The 21366-nt window shown below is 45.4% G+C and overlaps 1 protein-coding gene across 11 annotated transcripts in view; it reads right to left on the bottom strand.

Annotated features, from left to right (window-relative positions):
* AKAP9 (A-kinase anchoring protein 9) overlaps positions 1 to 21366 on the bottom strand; it is a 411545-nt gene that overhangs the window by 297869 nt on the left and 92310 nt on the right. For 8 of the 11 annotated variants that reach the window (XM_068235446.1, XM_068235447.1, XM_068235448.1 and 5 more), the window contains 3 exons: positions 14646 to 14702; positions 8438 to 8593; positions 3070 to 3267 (listed from right to left, as the gene is read on the bottom strand). In XM_068235446.1, the coding sequence (XP_068091547.1) occupies positions 3070 to 3267; positions 8438 to 8593; positions 14646 to 14702 (411 nt within the window). The remainder of the gene's footprint in view (positions 1 to 3069; positions 3268 to 8437; positions 8594 to 14645; positions 14703 to 21366) is intronic. The other 3 variants (XM_068235452.1, XM_068235456.1, XM_068235457.1) reach the window with 1 other exon arrangement.

Below are 21366 nucleotides of genomic sequence, written 5' to 3'. Positions count from 1 at the left end.
CATTACAACGCAGCGCAAGAAATAGCACAATACAGTGAAACGCTGTTAGTGTGGCCCTTTGGGCCTCGTACCCGCAATACAACACAGGAGCCCCAATGCATTATATGGCAACACACTACCTCTGTGCTGTTCTCTGTTGCAGTATTGTTCCTTTCCTGTGACACTGAATGGGACAGCGCTGCGTTGTAGGACAATAATGCATGCAGCAGTGCATTGTGCTAACACGCCAAGTGGGTACATCAGACAGTGAAATCTGGGCACATCTAATGTGCTTGAGTATCACACAGGGCTTGCAGTGCTGAAATGCCCACAGCAACTTGTATGGTGAGCCCTTTCAGTAGATAAGATGAATGAGATACTAATAGTGTAAGGAGGAAAGAGGAGCCCAATGGGAATAAAATATACTAAAACCAATGATAAAATGAATAAGTATAATTTGGCTTACCTCAATGATGACTCTTTCACATAGGATGAAATATTTATTGATACAAAAGCACTGGCAACGCGTTTCGTGGGTGCTTGCCCACTTCCTCAGGCCAAATAAAGTGCAGCTAAACACTAGTAGCCGTGTTAGTGGCGCCTGTAACACGGCTACTAGTGTTCAGCGGCACTTTATTTGTCCTGAGGAAGTGAGCAAGCATCCATGAAACGCGTTGCCAGTGCTTTTGTATCAATAAATACTTCATTCTATGTGAAAGAGTCATCATTGAGGTAAGCCAATTCATACTTATTCATTTTATTATTGGCTTTAGTATATTGTAATCCCATTGGGTGCCTCTTTCCTCTTTACTGTGTCTCACTTCCCCCCTAGTGAGGGGAGCTCCTTACACCTGACCCCAAGTGGAACCGCCACCTACGGGTGATCAGTGTGTATGTGACTTTTTTTTCAAAGAGAGCGACCACCTCCAGGATTCCTGGAAAAACCCGAGTGGAGTCGGGGTTATACATCACCTGTCTGAAGCGGTCGGTTGCCCCCTTGTGCAACCTACCTTTGTGAGTATTCGTGCTCTATTTTTTTGATACTTCCATCAACTGCCGTGACAAACTGCACCATTAGGGCTCCCGTTGTCTCTGTGTTTTTTTTTCCTTCTAGTGCTTCACACTTTACCCTTCACCATGCTAATAGTGTGCATGGTATAACCCTGCACAGCCTGAACGCCTCAATTTAGTTTTTCCATATATATTCAACAAAACATTATACTTTAAATGACTCTGACGTAAAAGGTTTGTAAAAAAAAAAAAAAAGCATTTGAGGCATGTTGCCAGAGAGGGATCAGGGCTTGATACCTCCGGTGACAGTTCGTGGCTGACGCCATACAAACAGATCGCTAGCCTCCAGGCCAGCGATGTATTTTGTTACTATATTGAAATGGCAGGAGGAGGGACAGATGGAGCAGCAGGAGAGAACAATACCCTCGGCTGCACTTAGACCGCTGCAGATCGCTGACCATGGCATCGAGGGTGGTTAGGTGCCGCTGCACACCTGCTAGATTCTTGACAGAGGCAGTCCCAAATTGGCCAAAAAATATCTAGAGTGTGTACAAAGCTTACATCAGAAACACTCCCGCTCTAGTCACATGGGCATAGAAGGGGAAGCTGAAAAGTCTAATCTTACACTCGAACACAATATTAGAAGCAGGTCAATGAATAAATGTGATCATTTTGTTATACTTCAAACCCTGACCGAAGCATTAGTAGACACTATTGAAGATCTCTCTTAACCCCAGAACTGATTCTCTAGGAAATATTCTTCCAAATGTTATCAACCGTTTACTATGTCTCCCATCCAATCCAGGTCATACCCTGCCACCAAGTTAAGTTATGTTATGTCATGTCATGTTAAACCCAGTTCCGATCTCGTTGTTCTAATCTTTCTTTGTTAAAGAGACCCTGTAACAAAATTTTCAGCCTTATTTCTTCTATCCTATAAGTTCCTATACCTGTTCTAATGTGGTCTGGCTTACTGCAGCCTTTCCTACCTGCACAGTGGCTGTGTTATCTCTGTTATATGATCTAATCTTCTCTCCTCTGTCGGGCTGAGGCAGTCAGACTGGAATGTGCAGGGCTGCTTGTGATTGGATAGAAGCTATACACACCCTCTCCAGGCCCCCTGCACGCTCTGTATGGCTCACACACTCTGCTTATGTGAGCCTATCACAAGCTAGTTAGTTTGTTTGTAAACACTGCCTAAAACTGGCAATTACAAGCCAGGTTTTCAGCAGAGAGTGGCAGAAACAGCACAGAGGGGTCCAGGAGACAATAATGCATAGAATGGTATGCTTTTTGCTGTAAGAATTTTAGAGTACAGATTCTCTTTAATGTGCACCGTGGAGTAGCACTTGAATTGCTTTAATGAGTCGGCCTATAGATTTCGAGCTAGCTTCCCAAGCCTGAGGGGCCATGTAAATTGGGAAAACTGCTAGCTAACTACTCTTCATCCTAAGTTCTAGGTCATGTTCTCATTTGCTTGAAGATGACTAACATTATGCCAACATGGTGTTGTTTGTTATAATCCTGATATCAATCTCTTCCTTGTAACACTGAATGCTCTGCTACTTTATGTCAGACTGTAGGTTACTAAAAACCAATAAAATTTATTGTTGAAAAAAAAAAAAAAAAAAAAAAGAAAGAAAGAAGGGGCAGCTGAAGCCACGCCCGCAAGCTGATAGCCTATGTTATGGGTGCAAACCCATCTATAGCCACACCCCCTCCTGCCCACCTACCCATACTCCAGTACTGGAACAGAGAACAACTTTTTTTATTCATATCAATTATGGACCCACATGACTGCACCCGCTGTATGCGGCAATAAATGAGGCACACCCTGCCTTTCCACGTGAGTACAAAGCCAGCCTCTGAACCAGTGGAGAGACGGCTTCTATTCAGGTGTGATGGAGGGGGAGTGGTTATGCTCAATGACGTTTGAGAAGCCCATTTACAGAAGGACTTATCAGAGTTTTCTGCAGCTTTGATCAGAAGGTGGTGCAGGTGCTTCATGCAGAAAGAACATTGGCCTGCAGCAGCAGACAGAATGTTTGTACAGTGGGTTCCTGGCTGGGCAGTTCTCACCTGTTGGACGTTGTGTATCTGGGCCTGCAGTGATGTCACCTGGACCTGGAAGTCCTCGATCTCCTTCTGGCACAGGCTCAGCTGCTGATCTCGCTCCTCCAGCTGCTGCTGGTAAGTGATGATGTGCTGCTTGGAGTGGAGGAGGTCGGCGGCAGTGCTGGAGTGACTGGTGCTCCTCAGGGTCTCACTGGCCTGCAGCTGCACAACACAGATAAGCAAAATATTCATGTAACATGTAAAGCAGACATCTCCTGTGCTTCACTATCTGACACCAAACTACAGCTGTCATAGCGGGTGAAAGAGCAGGTCAGAAAAATCCCTCTCAAGAACATACATGTCAAACTCCGGCCCGTGGGCCAAATCCGGCCCTCAGAGCCATCAAATTTGGCCCTCAGGTGGTTTCCTCATTTTGCAATATGTTTGGCCCACTCTAGACCACCAGAGAAGCTATATTGGAGGGTATGCCCTGGATCACCAGGAAAGCCATATAAGGGAGGGGGGCAGCACTAGATTCCATGGAACTGTAAAGGGGAAGAAAGGGGCCACTAGAAACAGACACCAGGGAACTGTATAGATGAGGGAGGGAGGACCACTAGACACCAGGGAACTGTATAGGGAATGGAGGAGGGCTAATAGACACCGGGGGACTTAATAAGGGAGAGAGGTGGCCACTAGACATTTCGGCCCACTTTGTATTTGAGTTTGACACCCCTGCTCTAGATCATACATGTCAAACTCTGGCTTATGAGCCAAATTTTGCCCTCAGGTGGTTTCCCCTTTTTGCATTATGTTTGGCCCACTCTACACCACCAGAGAAGCTATATCGGAGGGTAAGCCCTAGTTCACCAGGGAAGCTACATGAGGAGGGGGAAAGCACTAGCTACCAGGGAACTGTATAGGAGAGGGAAGGGTGCCACTAGACACCAGGGAACTGTATAGGGGAACATGGACGCCGGAAAGTCGCTGGGAGCTGCAGAATGCGTAGAAGACAGTGCCGGGATGCCGGCGAGTAGTTCCTACTGTTCCAAAAACCCCAAAAGCTGAGCCCAGTTATCTCCTCAGGCATGCCGGTTAGTAGAAACCTCTGGTTGCTTGAGTTCCGGATAACAGGGACTTTTTCACGATAGTGGTCCTTTAACCCATTAGCAGCTTCAACAGAGTTTGCTCGTTTGAGATAAGTGCGCTGCTTTTTACCTCAGTCGGCAGAACTGCTTGTGCTGTAAATTATTGGTACGTTTTGATCTCTCTCTGCTAGCAGAGGATACAGAAACTGAAAGCAGAAGTCCTCTGTTATTGTCTCACACTGCCCCCTAGTGACAAATGGCCATAAATACACATTACAGCAGTATTAGAAGCAAGGAAATGTAACAAATAAGAAATAAAAAAAATGGGCTAAAATAAATTGACCTGGAGCACTTGCAAACCTCTAAATAAATAATCTGCTAAAGGGATAAAAGGATACTAAATAAAGATAGTTTTTAAAAGGTGGTGGTGCAGGTTAACGATGCCCGTATTATTTTGGTACAGACACAGGCACATCCGATACTGCCCGTCCCCAGTGCACAGGGAAGCTTTGCTAGAGGTACAGACAGAAGAGTCACTGCTGAACACACAGAAAGGAATCTACATCAGCGGAGTGACAGGAGTAGGCCTGAAGCCTGGACCTGTCAAGCCCTGGTAACTAATGAGTGTGACAGCATCAGCTTACGTGGTGCTGCAGAACGGCAGGTCTACAATACTATGAATATATAAAGTCAGCGCAGGTCTATAGTAATACAGATTTCGTCATTTTCTGGTATACAGGATCTTCGAACAAAAAGGTAAAGAAGCAAGGCTTACCAGATTCCAACAACCCACATTATAAGGTTGTAAACGAGTTTGATAGATGGTCCGCAGAACTTTCAAATGGTGTCGTTTCACCAGCGATGTTGCACACCACAACTTCCTCCGGAATATAGTAGATGTCCTGAGGTCGCAGAGACTCGCCAAAGGGGAGTCCAGTAGGATAGTGACATGAAAGAGATGTACGGCACATCTAAGTGTAAACCGTCTTTATTACATAACAAGTAAAACAATTTAAAAACAAGGATAAAAGAAACTCACATACGGGGCCCGTGCACTTGGAACCCCGAAAAAGTAGCGCGCATAAAATGGTCAATAGAAGACCTCAAATAAAATTCTCCCCGACCGGTTTCGCAATCTTGCGTCATCAGGGGAGAAAACTTGTTTTCTCCCCTGATGACGCAAGATTGCGAATCCGGTCGGCACCATTTTATTTGAGGTCTTCTATTGACCATTTTATGCACGCTACTTTTTCGGGGTTTCCAGTGCACGGGCCCCGTATGTGAGTTTCTTTTATCCTTGTTTTTAAATTGTTTTACTTGTTATGTAATAAAGACGTCCAATAATAGTAGCAGCGCCAACAGAGTCTTCTTACATGCATCCTGGCACCTTAAATACAAACAAACAGAAGGGGATTCCCCCTAGCGAGTAACGCTTAGCCACCTCACCCCTGTGCTCAAAGAAGGGTGATTAAAGTGCATAGGCTGTCACCAAGTATGAGAGGGAGATGACACACTCCCCCCGTTTTCCCCTGCTCACCAGATGCAAATCTTGTTCAATGCATATCAAATCCCAAGCCGCAGCATCTATAAGGTACAATAAAAGCAGCTTCTCATAGCGTAAAAAAGTTTTAATAAAGCGCCAATGGCCCCAATAAAATTACACGTACATAGGTATACTTGTAAAATCGCATATAGTTACACAATCGTAGCTCCGGACGCCTCCTGCGCATCCCCGGCTTGTTCCTGTTTAGCAGCGTGCGTGCGTCCTCCTAGGCTCCGCCCTACGCGTTTCGTCACACCTTGTGACTCATCAGGGGCTCCTGATGAGTCACAAGGTGTGACGAAACGCGTAGGGCGGAGCCTAGGAGGACGCACGCACGCTGCTAAACAGGAACAAGCCGGGGATGCGCAGGAGGCGTCCGGAGCTACGATTGTGTAACTATATGCGATTTTACAAGTATACCTATGTACGTGTAATTTTATTGGGGCCATTGGCGCTTTATTAAAACTTTTTTACGCTATGAGAAGCTGCTTTTATTGTACCTTATAGATGCTGCGGCTTGGGATTTGATATGCATTGAACAAAATTTGCATCTGGTGAGCAGGGGAAAACGGGGGGAGTGTGTCATCTCCCTCTCATACTTGGTGACAGCCTATGCACTTTAATCACCCTTCTTTGAGCACAGGGGTGAGGTGGCTAAGCGTTACTCGCTAGGGGGAATCCCCTTCTGTTTGTTTGTATTTAAGGTGCCAGGATCCATGTGAGAAGACTCTGTTGGCGCTGCTACTATTATTGGACTTGTATCTGGGATTTGACTCTCATTCATAGTGTGCTGCCTGGAGTCCAAGGGACATTTAGGACACTGAGCGCAGTAACATTGTGTTATGTAATAAAGACGGTTTACACTTAGATGTGCCGTACATCTCTTTCATGTCACTATCCTACTGGACTCCCCTTTGGCGAGTCTCTGCGACCTCAGGACATCTACTATATTCCGGAGGAAGTTGTGGTGTGCAACATCGCTGGTGAAACGACACCATTTGAAAGTTCTGCGGACCATCTATCAAACTCGTTTACAACCTTATAATGTGGGTTGTTGGAATCTGGTAAGCCTTGCTTCTTTACCTTTTTGTTCGAAGATCCTGTATACCAGAAAATGACGAAATCTGTATTACTATAGACCTGCGCTGACTTTATATATTCATTGCTTGTGTGGACTTTTGGACATTGTCCTTCTCAGCTGCGGTTGCCTTCTGCCTTGGCGCTGACACTTGTTGTTTATTTAGGTCTACAATACTAACATAACTTATACAGGGAACACAAAGGCACCACTCCTGAGATGTAACGTACTTTCTATACCTCAGAGTGCAGCAAGGATTACTGTCACATATCCCTGGCAAACCGCTACTAATTACAAGAATAGGATTCATATAGAGACAGGTCTTCCAGCAGGGATTTAAAGTGTACAGAGCATTTCCCAGATTTTTTTTACCTCAATGTATTCCTTTAAAATGCATTCATTTGAAATGGTTGTGGAATTAATGCTATAACCCCTCCAGCTTGTCGAAAACTGGGGGGGGGGCATGTAATTCGTGCATCGGCTATTGCCGGCAGTCGAATGACCTCTTTTTTTTTTACCTAACTTGAGCTCCAGCTATCACTGGTGCTCTCATTACGGCCTATGGCGGCACCGAAATTAGCCAATTCCATTCTTGCCAAACCCTTCATAAAAGGTGCCCATTAACGTATGAATTTTTTCATGCAAAGTGGAGTTCGGTGTGTGCACTTTCAAGAGACATACACTTGCACAAAACATTTGTCTGCATCGGATTGATATTATTTGCATATCATTTTCCATCCCTAGTGAGGACTTGTGAAGACCATTGTACCACCAAGAGAAACCGGAGTCTACAAAGGCATAAACATTCACTGCAAAATGAAGCAAAAGACAGAAGAATGCAGCCAGATGAGATAGTACAGAGGTACTGCATTTGCCTATGAAGCATGAGGTCATGAGTTGACTCCCGGGTCAGAAAAATGCAGAGCCTGCACAAGTGTTGCAGGGGAAACAGGGGCTGCTATAAGAGGTATAAAGAGGTAAAAAAATAAAAAAAAGACAACCCCGTGGATTACTACAGGGGCTCTAGTTTTTTTGGGTTGTTTGTTTGTTAACTACTTAAAGGGGTTCTTTCACGAATGAGGAAAAAAATAAAAAGTGGTTTATGCATAAACTATTAAACGTCCTTGTAAAATAGTGTACATTTAAAAAAAAAAAAAAATGAATGGTTTCATCAATATAACATGTATTGTAAATAGTGACGGATGACGGCTGGGAGGCTAATCCATTCGCAGAAGAATGGATAGATTTCAATCAGCCGCCGCTGTGCGCATCTGCCGTTTCGGTCACTCCCGCCGATCTCGCCTCTGAATTCCGACGTCTCTCGTCGCAGCTCACTGGCTCTGCCTGTCTCTATGACGGCCGAGCCCTGTGAGCTGGTCAGGAGCAGCTTTCATTGGCTCCTGGCCGTGTCTATCAATGTAAGCAACTCCCATTTGTCTTACAATGAAAGACAGGGTCAGGATCCAATGAAAGCTGCTCCTGACCGGCTCATAGGAACTCTGCCGTCAGCGATGGCGATTGCGGCAGGTATGTGCGGCGATTCGTCGTTATCCGTCGGGATTCCGCCATTTCTGTACCAGTGGTCTCTGGTCCTTAAGGGGGCGGAGACTGCTGGTACTTAAGAGGTTAAGTGATCGCAGCCCATTGTGCAGGAGTAACTGTGGACTGTAAATGGAAACTCACATGCTGGAACTGGATCTTCAGCTTCTGGCTCTGTTCTGTCAGCTCCAGGAACTCTCTCATGATGTCGTCCTTCTCCTTCCTGGCCTGCTGGAGGTTGGCAGTGAGCTGTGTGATGATGCCATCCCTCTGCTTTATGGCAGTCTCAAACTCCTGAAGCTGGAAAAAAAGAACAGCAACTATTAAAAAGGTATAGAGGATTTTGTTTTCCCACCACGGAATTATTTTCATTAAAAAATGCTCCTTTTTTTCATAATTACATAAACTGACCAGCAGGTGGCAGCTTCATCACTTTTCTGTCACACAGAAGCAGCTAGCTTAGAGCCACCTATTGCTCGAATACTGCCTAGTCCCCCAGACCCAGTAACAGTGCATCGCTCTATAACTTCTGTTACACAATAGTGAAGTCAGAAGCAAAAACTACCAGTTCTACCAACTGATGAAACACCAAAAAAAATGTGAAAGAGTAATTTTGCATCCTCTGTTTTAAAGGAATATTTAAGTCTGAAGATTTTAACTTACCTGGGGCATTTTGCAGCCCCCTGGAGTCCTCCTGATCCCCTCCGGCCAGCAGCGGCAACCCCTACAAAGCTGGCCTGACGCCATGAGTATGCTAAGGCGTATGTGCTGCCCCTAGCCGTGCACCCCTGCTGGGAGCATGTGCAGTATGCAAAAATTGCTACTGCGCATGCACAGCGCAGATCAGGGTGTGTGTGCTGCACATACGCCATAGCAGACGACAGGCCAGCTTTGGGGAGGACGCCGCTGTTGGCCAGAGGGGATCAGGAGGACTACAGTGGGCTGCACAAAGCCCCAGGTAAGTTAAAATCATTTTTTTCCAGACTTAAGTATTCCTTTAAAGAGACTCCGTAACAAAAATTGCATCCTGTTTTGTATCATCCTACAAGTTCCAAAAGCTATTCTAATGTGTTCTGGCTTACTGGAACACTTTCTGCTATCACAGTCTCTGTAATAAATCAATGTATCTTTCCCCTGTCAGACTTGTCAGCCTGTGTCTGGAAGGCTGCCAAGTTCTTCAGTGTTGTGGTTCTGCTATGAACTCCCCCTTTCAGGCCCCTCTCTGCACACTGCCTGTGTGATATTTAGATTAGTGCAGCTTCTCTCTGCTCTCATATCTTTTACAAGCTGGATAAAGTGTCCTCTGAGCTGGCTGGGCTTTCACATACTGAGGAATTACAGACAAGGGCAAAGCTGTTTGCAGGAAGAAAAGAGCAGCCTGAAACTTCAGTGCATGAGATTCTGCAGGGGGAAAGAAATACACAAATGATCTCTTGAGATTCAAAAGGAAGGCTGTATACAGCCTGCTTGTGTATGGATGTATTTTCTATGTGTGGACATACTGTACATCAACCTACTTCCTGTTTTGGTGGCCATTTTGTTTGTTTATAAAAAAACTTTTTAAAACTGTTTTTAACCACTTTTAATGCGGCGGGGAGCGGCGAAATTGTGACAGAGGGTAATAGGAGATGTCCCCTAACGCACTGGTATGTTTACTTTTGTGCGATTTTAACAATACAGATTCTCTTTAAAGAGACTCTGTACAAAAAGGGGAGGGGGAGGGGGAAGCCTCTGGATCCTATTGAGGCTTCCTCCGCCCTCCTCCACCCCACGGTGGTCTCGCTCTGGGCCACGGAATGCACAGTCGACAATTTGTCAGGCTGTGCAATAATTACCTTTCCCTGTTCCACTAGGAAATAGCCAATCTCAGTCGGGTCCGCTCTACTGCACAGGAGACTTGCGCAGGAGACTTGCGCCTGCGCAGTAGAGCGGATCTGACTGGGATCGCCTATTTCTGCCCATTTTTGAGCCGAGAACCGCGACCGCACTGGAGACGGGAAGGTTACATCCCCACCGTTCGGGGAGCTGTTTCTCTGTCACCGTGGGACAGAGAAGGACGGGGGAAGACTCTATAGGATCCAGAGGCTTCCCCCTTCCTGAGATGAGTACCTCCTAGGGGAATTTTTATTAATACAGATCCTCTTTAAGAAGGTAAATTTCTGTTTTGCAAAGCATTTTATTAAGGGGGCTTTTGGTCCCTTTTTAGCTAGTGACAGACTCCTAGGAGTTCTAGTTCACCATGAGCTTGCTGGGCAATCTGTACCTTTGCATTAATTAGCAATGCAGAAGTTTTTGTGATTGCACGTATGTACATTTTGCAATAAATATAAGGAGAGCTCCTGGCTGGCTACTCAAGTCCCACTTTCTGCTGAGTCCACAATACAATTATACTGGACGGGAAACGGTTCAGTCTCCTCCCCCATACCATCCTCATGGGAAAGCTGGGAAGGGGCTAGCGATGTCTTCTATGTCAGCTCCAATCATCTGATCCCACCCAACTCTTCTTTCTACTGGTAAGAGATTAACGCTTTGTGGTCAGCACTGCAGCTACTCACTTGGCGTTTCTACCAGCTTCATGTAGCCTTACAGGTCCCTTGGTTTCCTCCTGTTCTTCCCCATTCTGCCATTCGTGGGCTACCGGGATTGTGCAGCCCGGGCGCCTCCACAAGCACGCTACTGGCCACAAGGAGGAGTGCAGCCAAGGCCATGCATAAGTAGTAGCCTACAAACGCTCTAGTCAGTGTAGTGTAGTGGGGGTGTCTCAGCACCTTGCAGGGAAAAAAATATATAGGAGACAAATACGGGAGCCCAATAGTGTAGTATATTAGTATGCAATTGAAAAAAGAAATTTCAATAAATTACTACTCACAAAAGGAGGTTGCAAGGGCAACCAACCGTAGGAAGCAGGTGGAGACCATAAACCCGACTCCACTCGGGGTAGTCCCAGCCGGGACCTGGATGTGGTCGCTCTCCTTGAAAAAGTAGGGACAGGTGTCCACTGTGGGGCACCCACAGGTGGTCTGTCACCACCCCTCAAACACAGATTGTTTGGGGGTATAGCTATGCACAATTGAAGGTAAAGAGGCGCCCTGGTTGAAATAAAAGCATCTAAAAACAGCTTAAAATCGAGGAAATAATATGAGGTGGCTTACCTCAATAACGAAATCCTTGTATATGACAAAAGATTTTTATTTAGCACAGGCAACGCGTTTCGCGGGTCCAAGCCCGCTTCATCAGGCCAATAAAAGTGCCAAATGAACAAGTCGATATGGCAAAGGGAGCTCTTTTGCCATATCGACTTGTTCATTTGGCACTTTTATTGGCCTGATGAAGCGGGCTTGGACCCGCGAAACGCGTTGCCTGTGCTAAATAAAAATCTTTTGTCATATACAAGGATTTCGTTATTGAGGTAAGCCACCTCATATTATTTCCTCGATTTTAAGATGTTTTTAGATGCTTTTATTTCAACCAGGGCGCCTCTTTACCTTCAATTGTGCTCTAGTCAGTGAGCTTTTGGAGTGGTGTAGCGGCAGAACCAAGAAAAACAGAAGGAAACTGAAGGACCTGTACGGCTACGTAGGGGGCTTGAAGAAACCATAGGTAAGTAAAATAGAACTTAATCCTCCATCTCAGGTTCACTTTAACCACTTAAGTACCAGCAGTCTCTGCCCCCTTAAGGAGTAATAAAATAAACGGCGGAATTACAAGGAATCACCGCACATACCTGCCGCAATCACCGCCCACGCCGCACACCGGGAACCTCTATGACGGCAGAGTTCCTGTGAGCCGTTCAGGGGCTGCTGTCATTGGCTCCTGACCCCGTCTATCAACGCGTGGCGTCCGTGTATTGAAATCTACACCCTGGCAGCCAGATAGCCATCAAAATAGGGTGTATATTTCAATTAGCGCGGTCATTAACTAGATAATCAGCAGGGGAGGAGGCGGGTGGGATGGCTCTATGCTCAGCAGCAAGAGAAGCCTTAAACCTGAGAAACACCCATTCTCCTGCCAGCACCATGCTTTCTGGATGGATCTCCGGTTCACAGAACTGACTTTTCCAAAGGGAATTTCTCTTGAGTGGCTGCATCAAATATGAATGCCTGCAACCAACACCTCCATTGTGCAACGCACATGTTTTTCACAGCACTAAAATTTGCTTTGTCTTCTATCTGGATTCAGCTGGTGAGCAATTCAAATTACACAAAGTGATATGCAAAGAAAAATTAAAGGGAAGCTTAAAGAGACACTGAAGCGAAAAAAAATTATGATATAATGATTGGTATGTGTAGTACAGCTAAGAAATAAAACATTAGGAGCAGAGACATAAGTCTAATATTGTTTCCGGTACAAGAAGAGTTAACTGAAGTTTCTTATCTACGCAAAAGAGCCATTGAGCTCCATGACTCAAAGTCGCAGAGAGCTCTGTCTTCTGAAGCTGGTTATCTCAACTGTCAGTCATTGTATTTTATTTTTCTCTGCCGAAAAGGGTTCAAAAGCTCACTAGCCTGCTCCGTAAAATAATTTAAAATGCCAAGTAGTGTGTAAACTGCAAATATTAGAGATTGATGCAATGTAATAAGAAAACTATATAACTGAAAATAAAAATATGAGAATATTTTCTTTGCTAATGTTCTAGTAATTATCTGTACTACACAACCAATTCATTATATCATAATTTTTTTTTCACTTCAGTGTCGCTTTAAGTGACATGATGAGATAGACGTGCATGTACAGTGCCAAGCACACAAATAAGTATCCTGCATTGCATATTCTTCCTTCTCTGCCTGAAAGAGTTAATATTCAGCTAGGCAACTGACAATTTCTCTTCAGTTTGGACCCAGTGAGACTATAGCATCTACCAGTGATAGGAATTACAACTTTCCTGGCAGAGAACTGGGCTTCTGAGAGTAGGCGATAGATAAAGAGGTAAATAGTGTATATTGGCCGTTACTGCTGCTGGCATAGTGGCAGCTGCTAATCAGTGGCGGTTATTGCTGCTGGCACAGTGGCAGCTGCTAATCAGTGGCTGTTACTACTGCTGGCACAGTGGCTGCTGCTAATCAGTTGCTGTTACTGCTGCTAGCACACTGGCAGCTGCTAATCAGTGGCTGTTACTGAGGCTGGCACAGTGGCAGCTGCTAATCAGTGGCTGTTACTGCTGCTAGCACAGTGGCAGCTGCTAATCAGTGGCTGTTACTGCTGCTGCCACAGTGGCAGCTGCTAATCAGTGGCTGTTACTGCTGCTGGCATAGTGGCGACCGCTAATCAGTGGCTGTAACTGCTGCTGGCACAGTGGCGGCTGCTATTCAGTAGCTGCTACTGCTGCCGGCACAGTGGTGGCTGCTAATCAGTGGCTGTTACTGCTGCTGGCACAGTGGCAGCTGCTAATCAGTGGCTGTTACTGCTGCTAGCACAGTGGAAGCTGCAAATCAGTGGCTGCTAGCACAGTAGTGGCTGCTAATCATTGACTGTTACTGCTGCTGGCATAGTGGCAGCTGCTAATCAGTGGCTGTTGCTGCTGGCACAGTGGAAGCTGCAAATCAGTGGCTGCTAGCACAGTAGTGGCTGCTAATCATTGGCTGTTACTGCTGCTGGTATAGTGGCAGCTGCTAATCAGTGGCTGTTACTTTTGCTGGCATAGTGGAGGCTGCTAATTAGTGGCTGTTACTGTTGCTGGCATAGTGGAGGCTGCTAATCAGTGGCTGTTACTGCTGCTGGCATAGTGGCGGCTGCTAATCATTGGCTGTTACTGCTGCTGGTATAGTGGCAGCTGCTAATCAATGGCTGTTACTTTTGCTGGCATAGTGGAGGCTGCTAATCAGTGGCTGCTACTGCTGCTGGCATAGTGGAGGCTGCTAATCAGTGGCTGTTACTGCTGCTGGCATAGTGGCGGCTGCTAATCAGTGGCTGTTACTGCTGGCATAGTGGCGGCTGCTAATAAGTGGCTGTTACTGCTGCTGGTACAGTCGCAGCTGCTAATCAATTGCTGCAGAGGCGGAGGCGGAGGCAGAGTGGAGATACACAGAGGCACCTGCATGTGGCACTACACCCACGGCCTGCAGGCATTATTAATCGGGGCCCATTTTAGGACATTTAAAGTAAACAAACACTTTATGGAGTGGGCTCATGACCTCTTCTTTGCCCCTTCACAAAAAAAAAATCATAAAAGGCTGTAAACAAACTGTTGTCATAGTGACAGTAACGGAGAGACCATCGGGTCAGTAACACAGAAATCTAAAGGGGGGCGGGGGGGGGAACATAGAACAAGGGCAAAGACAGAACTAGCAGCACTGAAAGGGGTGGACCATCTACACACAGGGGACGGCTGTCACCGGGATCTGAATTAGCTCACCATGAAGATGGCTGCCTTGTGTGAGGGAAGCCGGCACACTGTCTTTCTGATGTGTAACTTGGTAAGGCAGGGCAAATAATAACAAGAAATGAAAATAAATTAGACTCTAACCATTCTGTATGACCAGAATGTTACAAATTATTAGTAGTTAATTTTCTATAAGTTTCTTTATAGACGCAGAAGTTCTGAACCTCTTTCAAGTTCTTACGGATTTGCCCCCATTCCGCCTTTAAGAGACGATAGCTCCCCCACAGCTGCATACATGTAGCCTTTACCAGCAGCCTGTACATGTACACCAGCATTGCTACTGTACAGAAGTCTCCCTGTCCACTGTACACATGGTAAACGAAAATTGGCCAAGGTGGCTGCTAGCGACCACCTCTGCTAAAAATACCACATGTGTACTGCATTCCGACGCCGCGGCCAGTGATCTGCTGGGTGGATAGAGTCTGCCGATCGGTCGCCAAGAGCATTGTTCTCTCCACAGTCTCCATGTAATGTCACTTGAACACTGCTCTGTCCTCCCTCCGCCACCCCCCTACGGAATGAGTCTCTAGCATGCAGGTTAGTGACGGGTTTGTACAGTGTCTGCCCATACTACCCGAGTGAACCCTCGCTGGCGACTTTCCTCATATATCAGAGAGCAATCTGGACATGATTCAATATATTTATTTTGTTATTGGTTAACCTTTAGAAGTTAAAAGGACCACGATTGCGAAAAATTTTAACATTAAAAATACATGAAACCAAATAAATAAAAATAAAATGTATCCCAGAGAGTACCATATACAGTATACTCACATTTAACAGCAGAAAACAAAGCAAGCGCTCACCAATATGGGCCGCATCTGAATGACTCACCACCTCATATGCACCGCTTAAATAGCTGAAATACACACTCAGCAATCAGACAGATGCAAAACATATGCAAAACTAAACTAAATACTTACCATGCAAAACAGGATAGCACAATGGGTGCTGCTAGCCTGGTAGTTACAGAACTGTGGATACAAAATATAGGTAAAAGGCTGCGCATCCCTGACCCAATACTATACAATTGAATGGTTAATCGCTGTGGCGCACACCGCCCCCCCTGGACTAAAATGTACGCCCGCATCCAAACAATGCAATACTGGTCTATGGAGAAATTTTAGCTTCCATCATAGTTTTGCATGCAAAAATATAGATATACTGGACATCTGCACCAACGTTGAGGTAAATCTCCAGAGCAGATGTCCTAACACTAAACTGACCTAAGTTAAAAGCAAATGTCTTTACCCTGGCAGCAGCTACGCTAAAATGTGTAACTTACATTCAATACAGACAGCAGAAAACAAAGCAAGCGCTCACCAATATGGGCCGCATCTGAATGACTCACCACCTCATATGCACCGCTTAAATAGCTGAAATACACACTCAGCAATCAGACAGATGCAAAACATATGCAAAACTAAACTAAATACTTACCATGCAAAACAGGATTACCTATATTTTGTATCCACAGTTCTGTAACTACCAGGCTAGCAGCACCCATTAAAAAAGTTAGTTTAGTTTTGCATATGTTTTGCATCTGTCTGATTGCTGAGTGTGTATTTGAGCTATTTAAGCGGTGCATATGAGGTGGTGAGTCATTCAGATGCGGCCCATATTGGTGAGCGCTTGCTTTGTTTTCTGCTGTCTGTATTGAATGTAAGTTACACATTTTAGCGTAGCTGCTGCCAGGGTAAAGACATTTGCTTTTAACTTAGGTCAGTTTAGTGTTAGGACATCTGCTCTGGAGATTTACCTCAACGTTGGTGCAGATGTCCAGTATATCTATATTTTTGCATGCAAAACTATGATGGAAGCTAAAATTTCTCCATAGACCAGTATTGCATTGTTTGGATGCGGGCGTACATTTTAGTCCAGGGGGGGCGGTGTGCGCCACAGCGATTAACCATTCAATTGTATAGTATTGGGTCAGGGATGCGCAGCCTTTTACCTATATTTTGTATCCACAGTTCTGTAACTACCAGGCTAGCAGCACCCATTGTGCTATCCTGTTTTGCATGGTAAGTATTTAGTTTAGTTTTGCATATGTTTTGCATCTGTCTGATTGCTGAGTGTGTATTTCAGCTATTTAAGCGGTGCATATGAGGTGGTGAGTCATTCAGATGCGGCCCATATTGGTGAGCGCTTGCTTTGTTTTCTGCTGTCTGTATTGAATGTAAGTTACACATTTTAGCGTAGCTGCTGCCAGGGTAAAGACATTTGCTTTTAACTTAGGTCAGTTTAGTGTTAGGACATCTGCTCTGGAGATTTACCTCAACGTTGGTGCAGATGTCCAGTATATCTATATTTTTGCATGCAAAACTATGATGGAAGCTAAAATTTCTCCATAGACCAGTATTGCATTGTTTGGATGCGGGCGTACATTTTAGTCCAGGGGGGGCGGTGTGCGCCACAGCGATTAACCATTCAATTGTATAGTATTGGGTCAGGGATGCGCAGCCTTTTACCTATATTTTGTATCCACAGTTCTGTAACTACCAGGCTAGCAGCACCCATTGTGCTATCCTGTTTTGCATGGTAAGTATTTAGTTTAGTTTTGCATATGTTTTGCATCTGTCTGATTGCTGAGTGTGTATTTCAGCTATTTAAGCGGTGCATATGAGGTGGTGAGTCATTCAGATGTGGCCCATATTGGTGAGCGCTTGCTTTGTTTTCTGCTGTCTGTATTGAATGTAAGTTACACATTTTAGCGTAGCTGCTGCCAGGGTAAAGACATTTGCTTTTAACTTAGGTCAGTTTAGTGTTAGGACATCTGCTCTGGAGATTTACCTCAACGTTGGTGCAGATGTCCAGTATATCTATATTTTTGCATGCAAAACTATGATGGAAGCTAAAATTTCTCCATAGACCAGTATTGCATTGTTTGGATGCGGGCGTACATTTTAGTCCAGGGGGGGGCGGTGTGCGCCACAGCGATTAACCATTCAATTGTATAGTATTGGGTCAGGGATGCGCAGCCTTTTACCTATATTTTGTATCCACAGTTCTGTAACTACCAGGCTAGCAGCACCCATTGTGCTATCCTGTTTTGCATGGTAAGTATTTAGTTTAGTTTTGCATATGTTTTGCATCTGTCTGATTGCTGAGTGTGTATTTCAGCTATTTAAGCGGTGCATATGAGGTGGTGAGTCATTCAGATGCGGCCCATATTGGTGAGCGCTTGCTTTGTTTTCTGCTGTCTGTATTGAATGTAAGTTACACATTTTAGCGTAGCTGCTGCCAGGGTAAAGACATTTGCTTTTAACTTAGGTCAGTTTAGTGTTAGGACATCTGCTCTGGAGATTTACCTCAACGTTGGTGCAGATGTCCAGTATATCTATATTTTTGCATGCAAAACTATGATGGAAGCTAAAATTTCTCCATAGACCAGTATTGCATTGTTTGGATGCGGGCGTACATTTTAGTCCAGGGGGGGCGGTGTGCGCCACAGCGATTAACCATTCAATTGTATAGTATTGGGTCAGGGATGCGCAGCCTTTTACCTATATTTTGTATCCACAGTTCTGTAACTACCAGGCTAGCAGCACCCATTGTGCTATCCTGTTTTGCATGGTAAGTATTTAGTTTAGTTTTGCATATGTTTTGCATCTGTCTGATTGCTGAGTGTGTATTTCAGCTATTTAAGCGGTGCATATGAGGTGGTGAGTCATTCAGATGCGGCCCATATTGGTGAGCGCTTGCTTTGTTTTCTGCTGTCTGTATTGAATGTAAGTTACACATTTTAGCGTAGCTGCTGCCAGGGTAAAGACATTTGCTTTTAACTTAGGTCAGTTTAGTGTTAGGACATCTGCTCTGGAGATTTACCTCAACGTTGGTGCAGATGTCCAGTATATCTATATTTTTGCATGCAAAACTATGATGGAAGCTAAAATTTCTCCATAGACCAGTATTGCATTGTTTGGATGCGGGCGTACATTTTAGTCCAGGGGGGGCGGTGTGCGCCACAGCGATTAACCATTCAATTGTATAGTATTGGGTCAGGGATGCGCAGCCTTTTACCTATATTTTGTATCCACAGTTCTGTAACTACCAGGCTAGCAGCACCCATTGTGCTATCCTGTTTTGCATGGTAAGTATTTAGTTTAGTTTTGCATATGTTTTGCATCTGTCTGATTGCTGAGTGTGTATTTCAGCTATTTAAGCGGTGCATATGAGGTGGTGAGTCATTCAGATGCGGCCCATATTGGTGAGCGCTTGCTTTGTTTTCTGCTGTCTGTATTGAATGTAAGTTACACATTTTAGCGTAGCTGCTGCCAGGGTAAAGACATTTGCTTTTAACTTAGGTCAGTTTAGTGTTAGGACATCTGCTCTGGAGATTTACCTCAACGTTGGTGCAGATGTCCAGTATATCTATATTTTTGCATGCAAAACTATGATGGAAGCTAAAATTTCTCCATAGACCAGTATTGCATTGTTTGGATGCGGGCGTACATTTTAGTCCAGGGGGGGCGGTGTGCGCCACAGCGATTAACCATTCAATTGTATAGTATTGGGTCAGGGATGCGCAGCCTTTTACCTATATTTTGTATCCACAGTTCTGTAACTACCAGGCTAGCAGCACCCATTGTGCTATCCTGTTTTGCATGGTAAGTATTTAGTTTAGTTTTGCATATGTTTTGCATCTGTCTGATTGCTGAGTGTGTATTTCAGCTATTTAAGCGGTGCATATGAGGTGGTGAGTCATTCAGATGCGGCCCATATTGGTGAGCGCTTGCTTTGTTTTCTGCTGTCTGTATTGAATGTAAGTTACACATTTTAGCGTAGCTGCTGCCAGGGTAAAGACATTTGCTTTTAACTTAGGTCAGTTTAGTGTTAGGACATCTGCTCTGGAGATTTACCTCAACGTTGGTGCAGATGTCCAGTATATCTATATTTTTGCATGCAAAACTATGATGGAAGCTAAAATTTCTCCATAGACCAGTATTGCATTGTTTGGATGCGGGCGTACATTTTAGTCCAGGGGGGGCGGTGTGCGCCACAGCGATTAACCATTCAATTGTATAGTATTGGGTCAGGGATGCGCAGCCTTTTACCTATATTTTGTATCCACAGTTCTGTAACTACCAGGCTAGCAGCACCCATTGTGCTATCCTGTTTTGCATGGTAAGTATTTAGTTTAGTTTTGCATATGTTTTGCATCTGTCTGATTGCTGAGTGTGTATTTCAGCTATTTAAGCGGTGCATATGAGGTGGTGAGTCATTCAGATGCGGCCCATATTGGTGAGCGCTTGCTTTGTTTTCTGCTGTCTGTATTGAATGTAAGTTACACATTTTAGCGTAGCTGCTGCCAGGGTAAAGACATTTGCTTTTAACTTAGGTCAGTTTAGTGTTAGGACATCTGCTCTGGAGATTTACCTCAACGTTGGTGCAGATGTCCAGTATATCTATATTTTTGCATGCAAAACTATGATGGAAGCTAAAATTTCTCCATAGACCAGTATTGCATTGTTTGGATGCGGGCGTACATTTTAGTCCAGGGGGGGCGGTGTGCGCCACAGCGATTAACCATTCAATTGTATAGTATTGGGTCAGGGATGCGCAGCCTTTTACCTATATTTTATACTCACATTTAAGCCGACCCGCGTATAAGCCGAGGTACCCACTTTGAGAAGTCCTGCAGCATCTCTCAAGGCCTGATGGACATGAGAGGTCCTGCAGCATCTCCCTAGGCCTGATGGACATGAGATATTCTAAAGCATCTCCCTAGGCCTGATGGACATGAGAAGTCCTGCAGCATCTCCCTAGGCCTGATGGACATGAGAAGTCCTGCAGCATCCCCCTAGGCCTGATGGACATGAGAAGTCCTGCAGCATCTCCCTAGGCCTGACAGACATGAGAAGTCCTGCAGCATCTCCCTAGGCCAGATGGACATGAGAAGTCCTTAAGCCTCTCCCTAGGACTTACAGACATGAGAAGCCCTGCAGCATCTCCCTAGGCCTGATGGGTATGAGAAGTCCTGCAGCATCTCCCTAGGCCTGATGGGCATGAGAAGTCCTGCAGCCTCTCCCTAGGCCTGAAGGACATGAGAAGTCCTGCAGCCTCTCCCTAGGCCTGATGGACATGAGAAATCCTGCAGCATCTCCCTAGGCCTGATGGACATGAGAAGTCCTGCAGCCTCTCCCTAGGCCTGATGGGCATGAGAAGTCCTGCAGCATCTCCCTAGGCCTGATGGGTATGAGAGGTCCTGCAGCATTTCCCTAGGCCTGATGGGCATGAGAAGTCCTGCAGCATCTCCCTAGGCTTGATGGGTATGAGAAGTCCTGCAGCATCTCCCTAGGCCTGATGGACATGAGAAGTCCTGCAGCCTCTCCCTAGGCCTGATGGGCATGAGAAGTCCTGCAGCATCTCCCTAGGCCTGATGGGTATGAGAGGTCCTGCAGCATTTCCCTAGGCCTGATGGGCATGAGAAGTCCTGCAGCATCTCCCTAGGCCTGATGGACATGAGAAGTCCTGCAGCCTCTCCCTAGGCCTGATGGACATAAAAAGTCCTGCAGCCTCTCCCTAGGCCTGATGGGCATGAAAAGTCCTGCAGCATCTCCCTAGGCCTGATGGACATGAGAAGTCCTGCAGCATCCCCCTGGATCTGATGGGCATGAGAAGTCTTGGAACATCTCCCTAGGCCTGATGGACATGAGAAGTCCTGCAGCATCTCCCTAGGCCTGATGAACAT

This window comes from Hyperolius riggenbachi, chromosome 5 (genome assembly GCF_040937935.1).
Source record: "Hyperolius riggenbachi isolate aHypRig1 chromosome 5, aHypRig1.pri, whole genome shotgun sequence".
NCBI lineage: Eukaryota > Metazoa > Chordata > Amphibia > Anura > Hyperoliidae > Hyperolius > Hyperolius riggenbachi.
The sequence above is the reverse complement of the archived record's forward strand: the minus strand, read 5'-3'. Positions and strand labels throughout refer to the sequence as shown.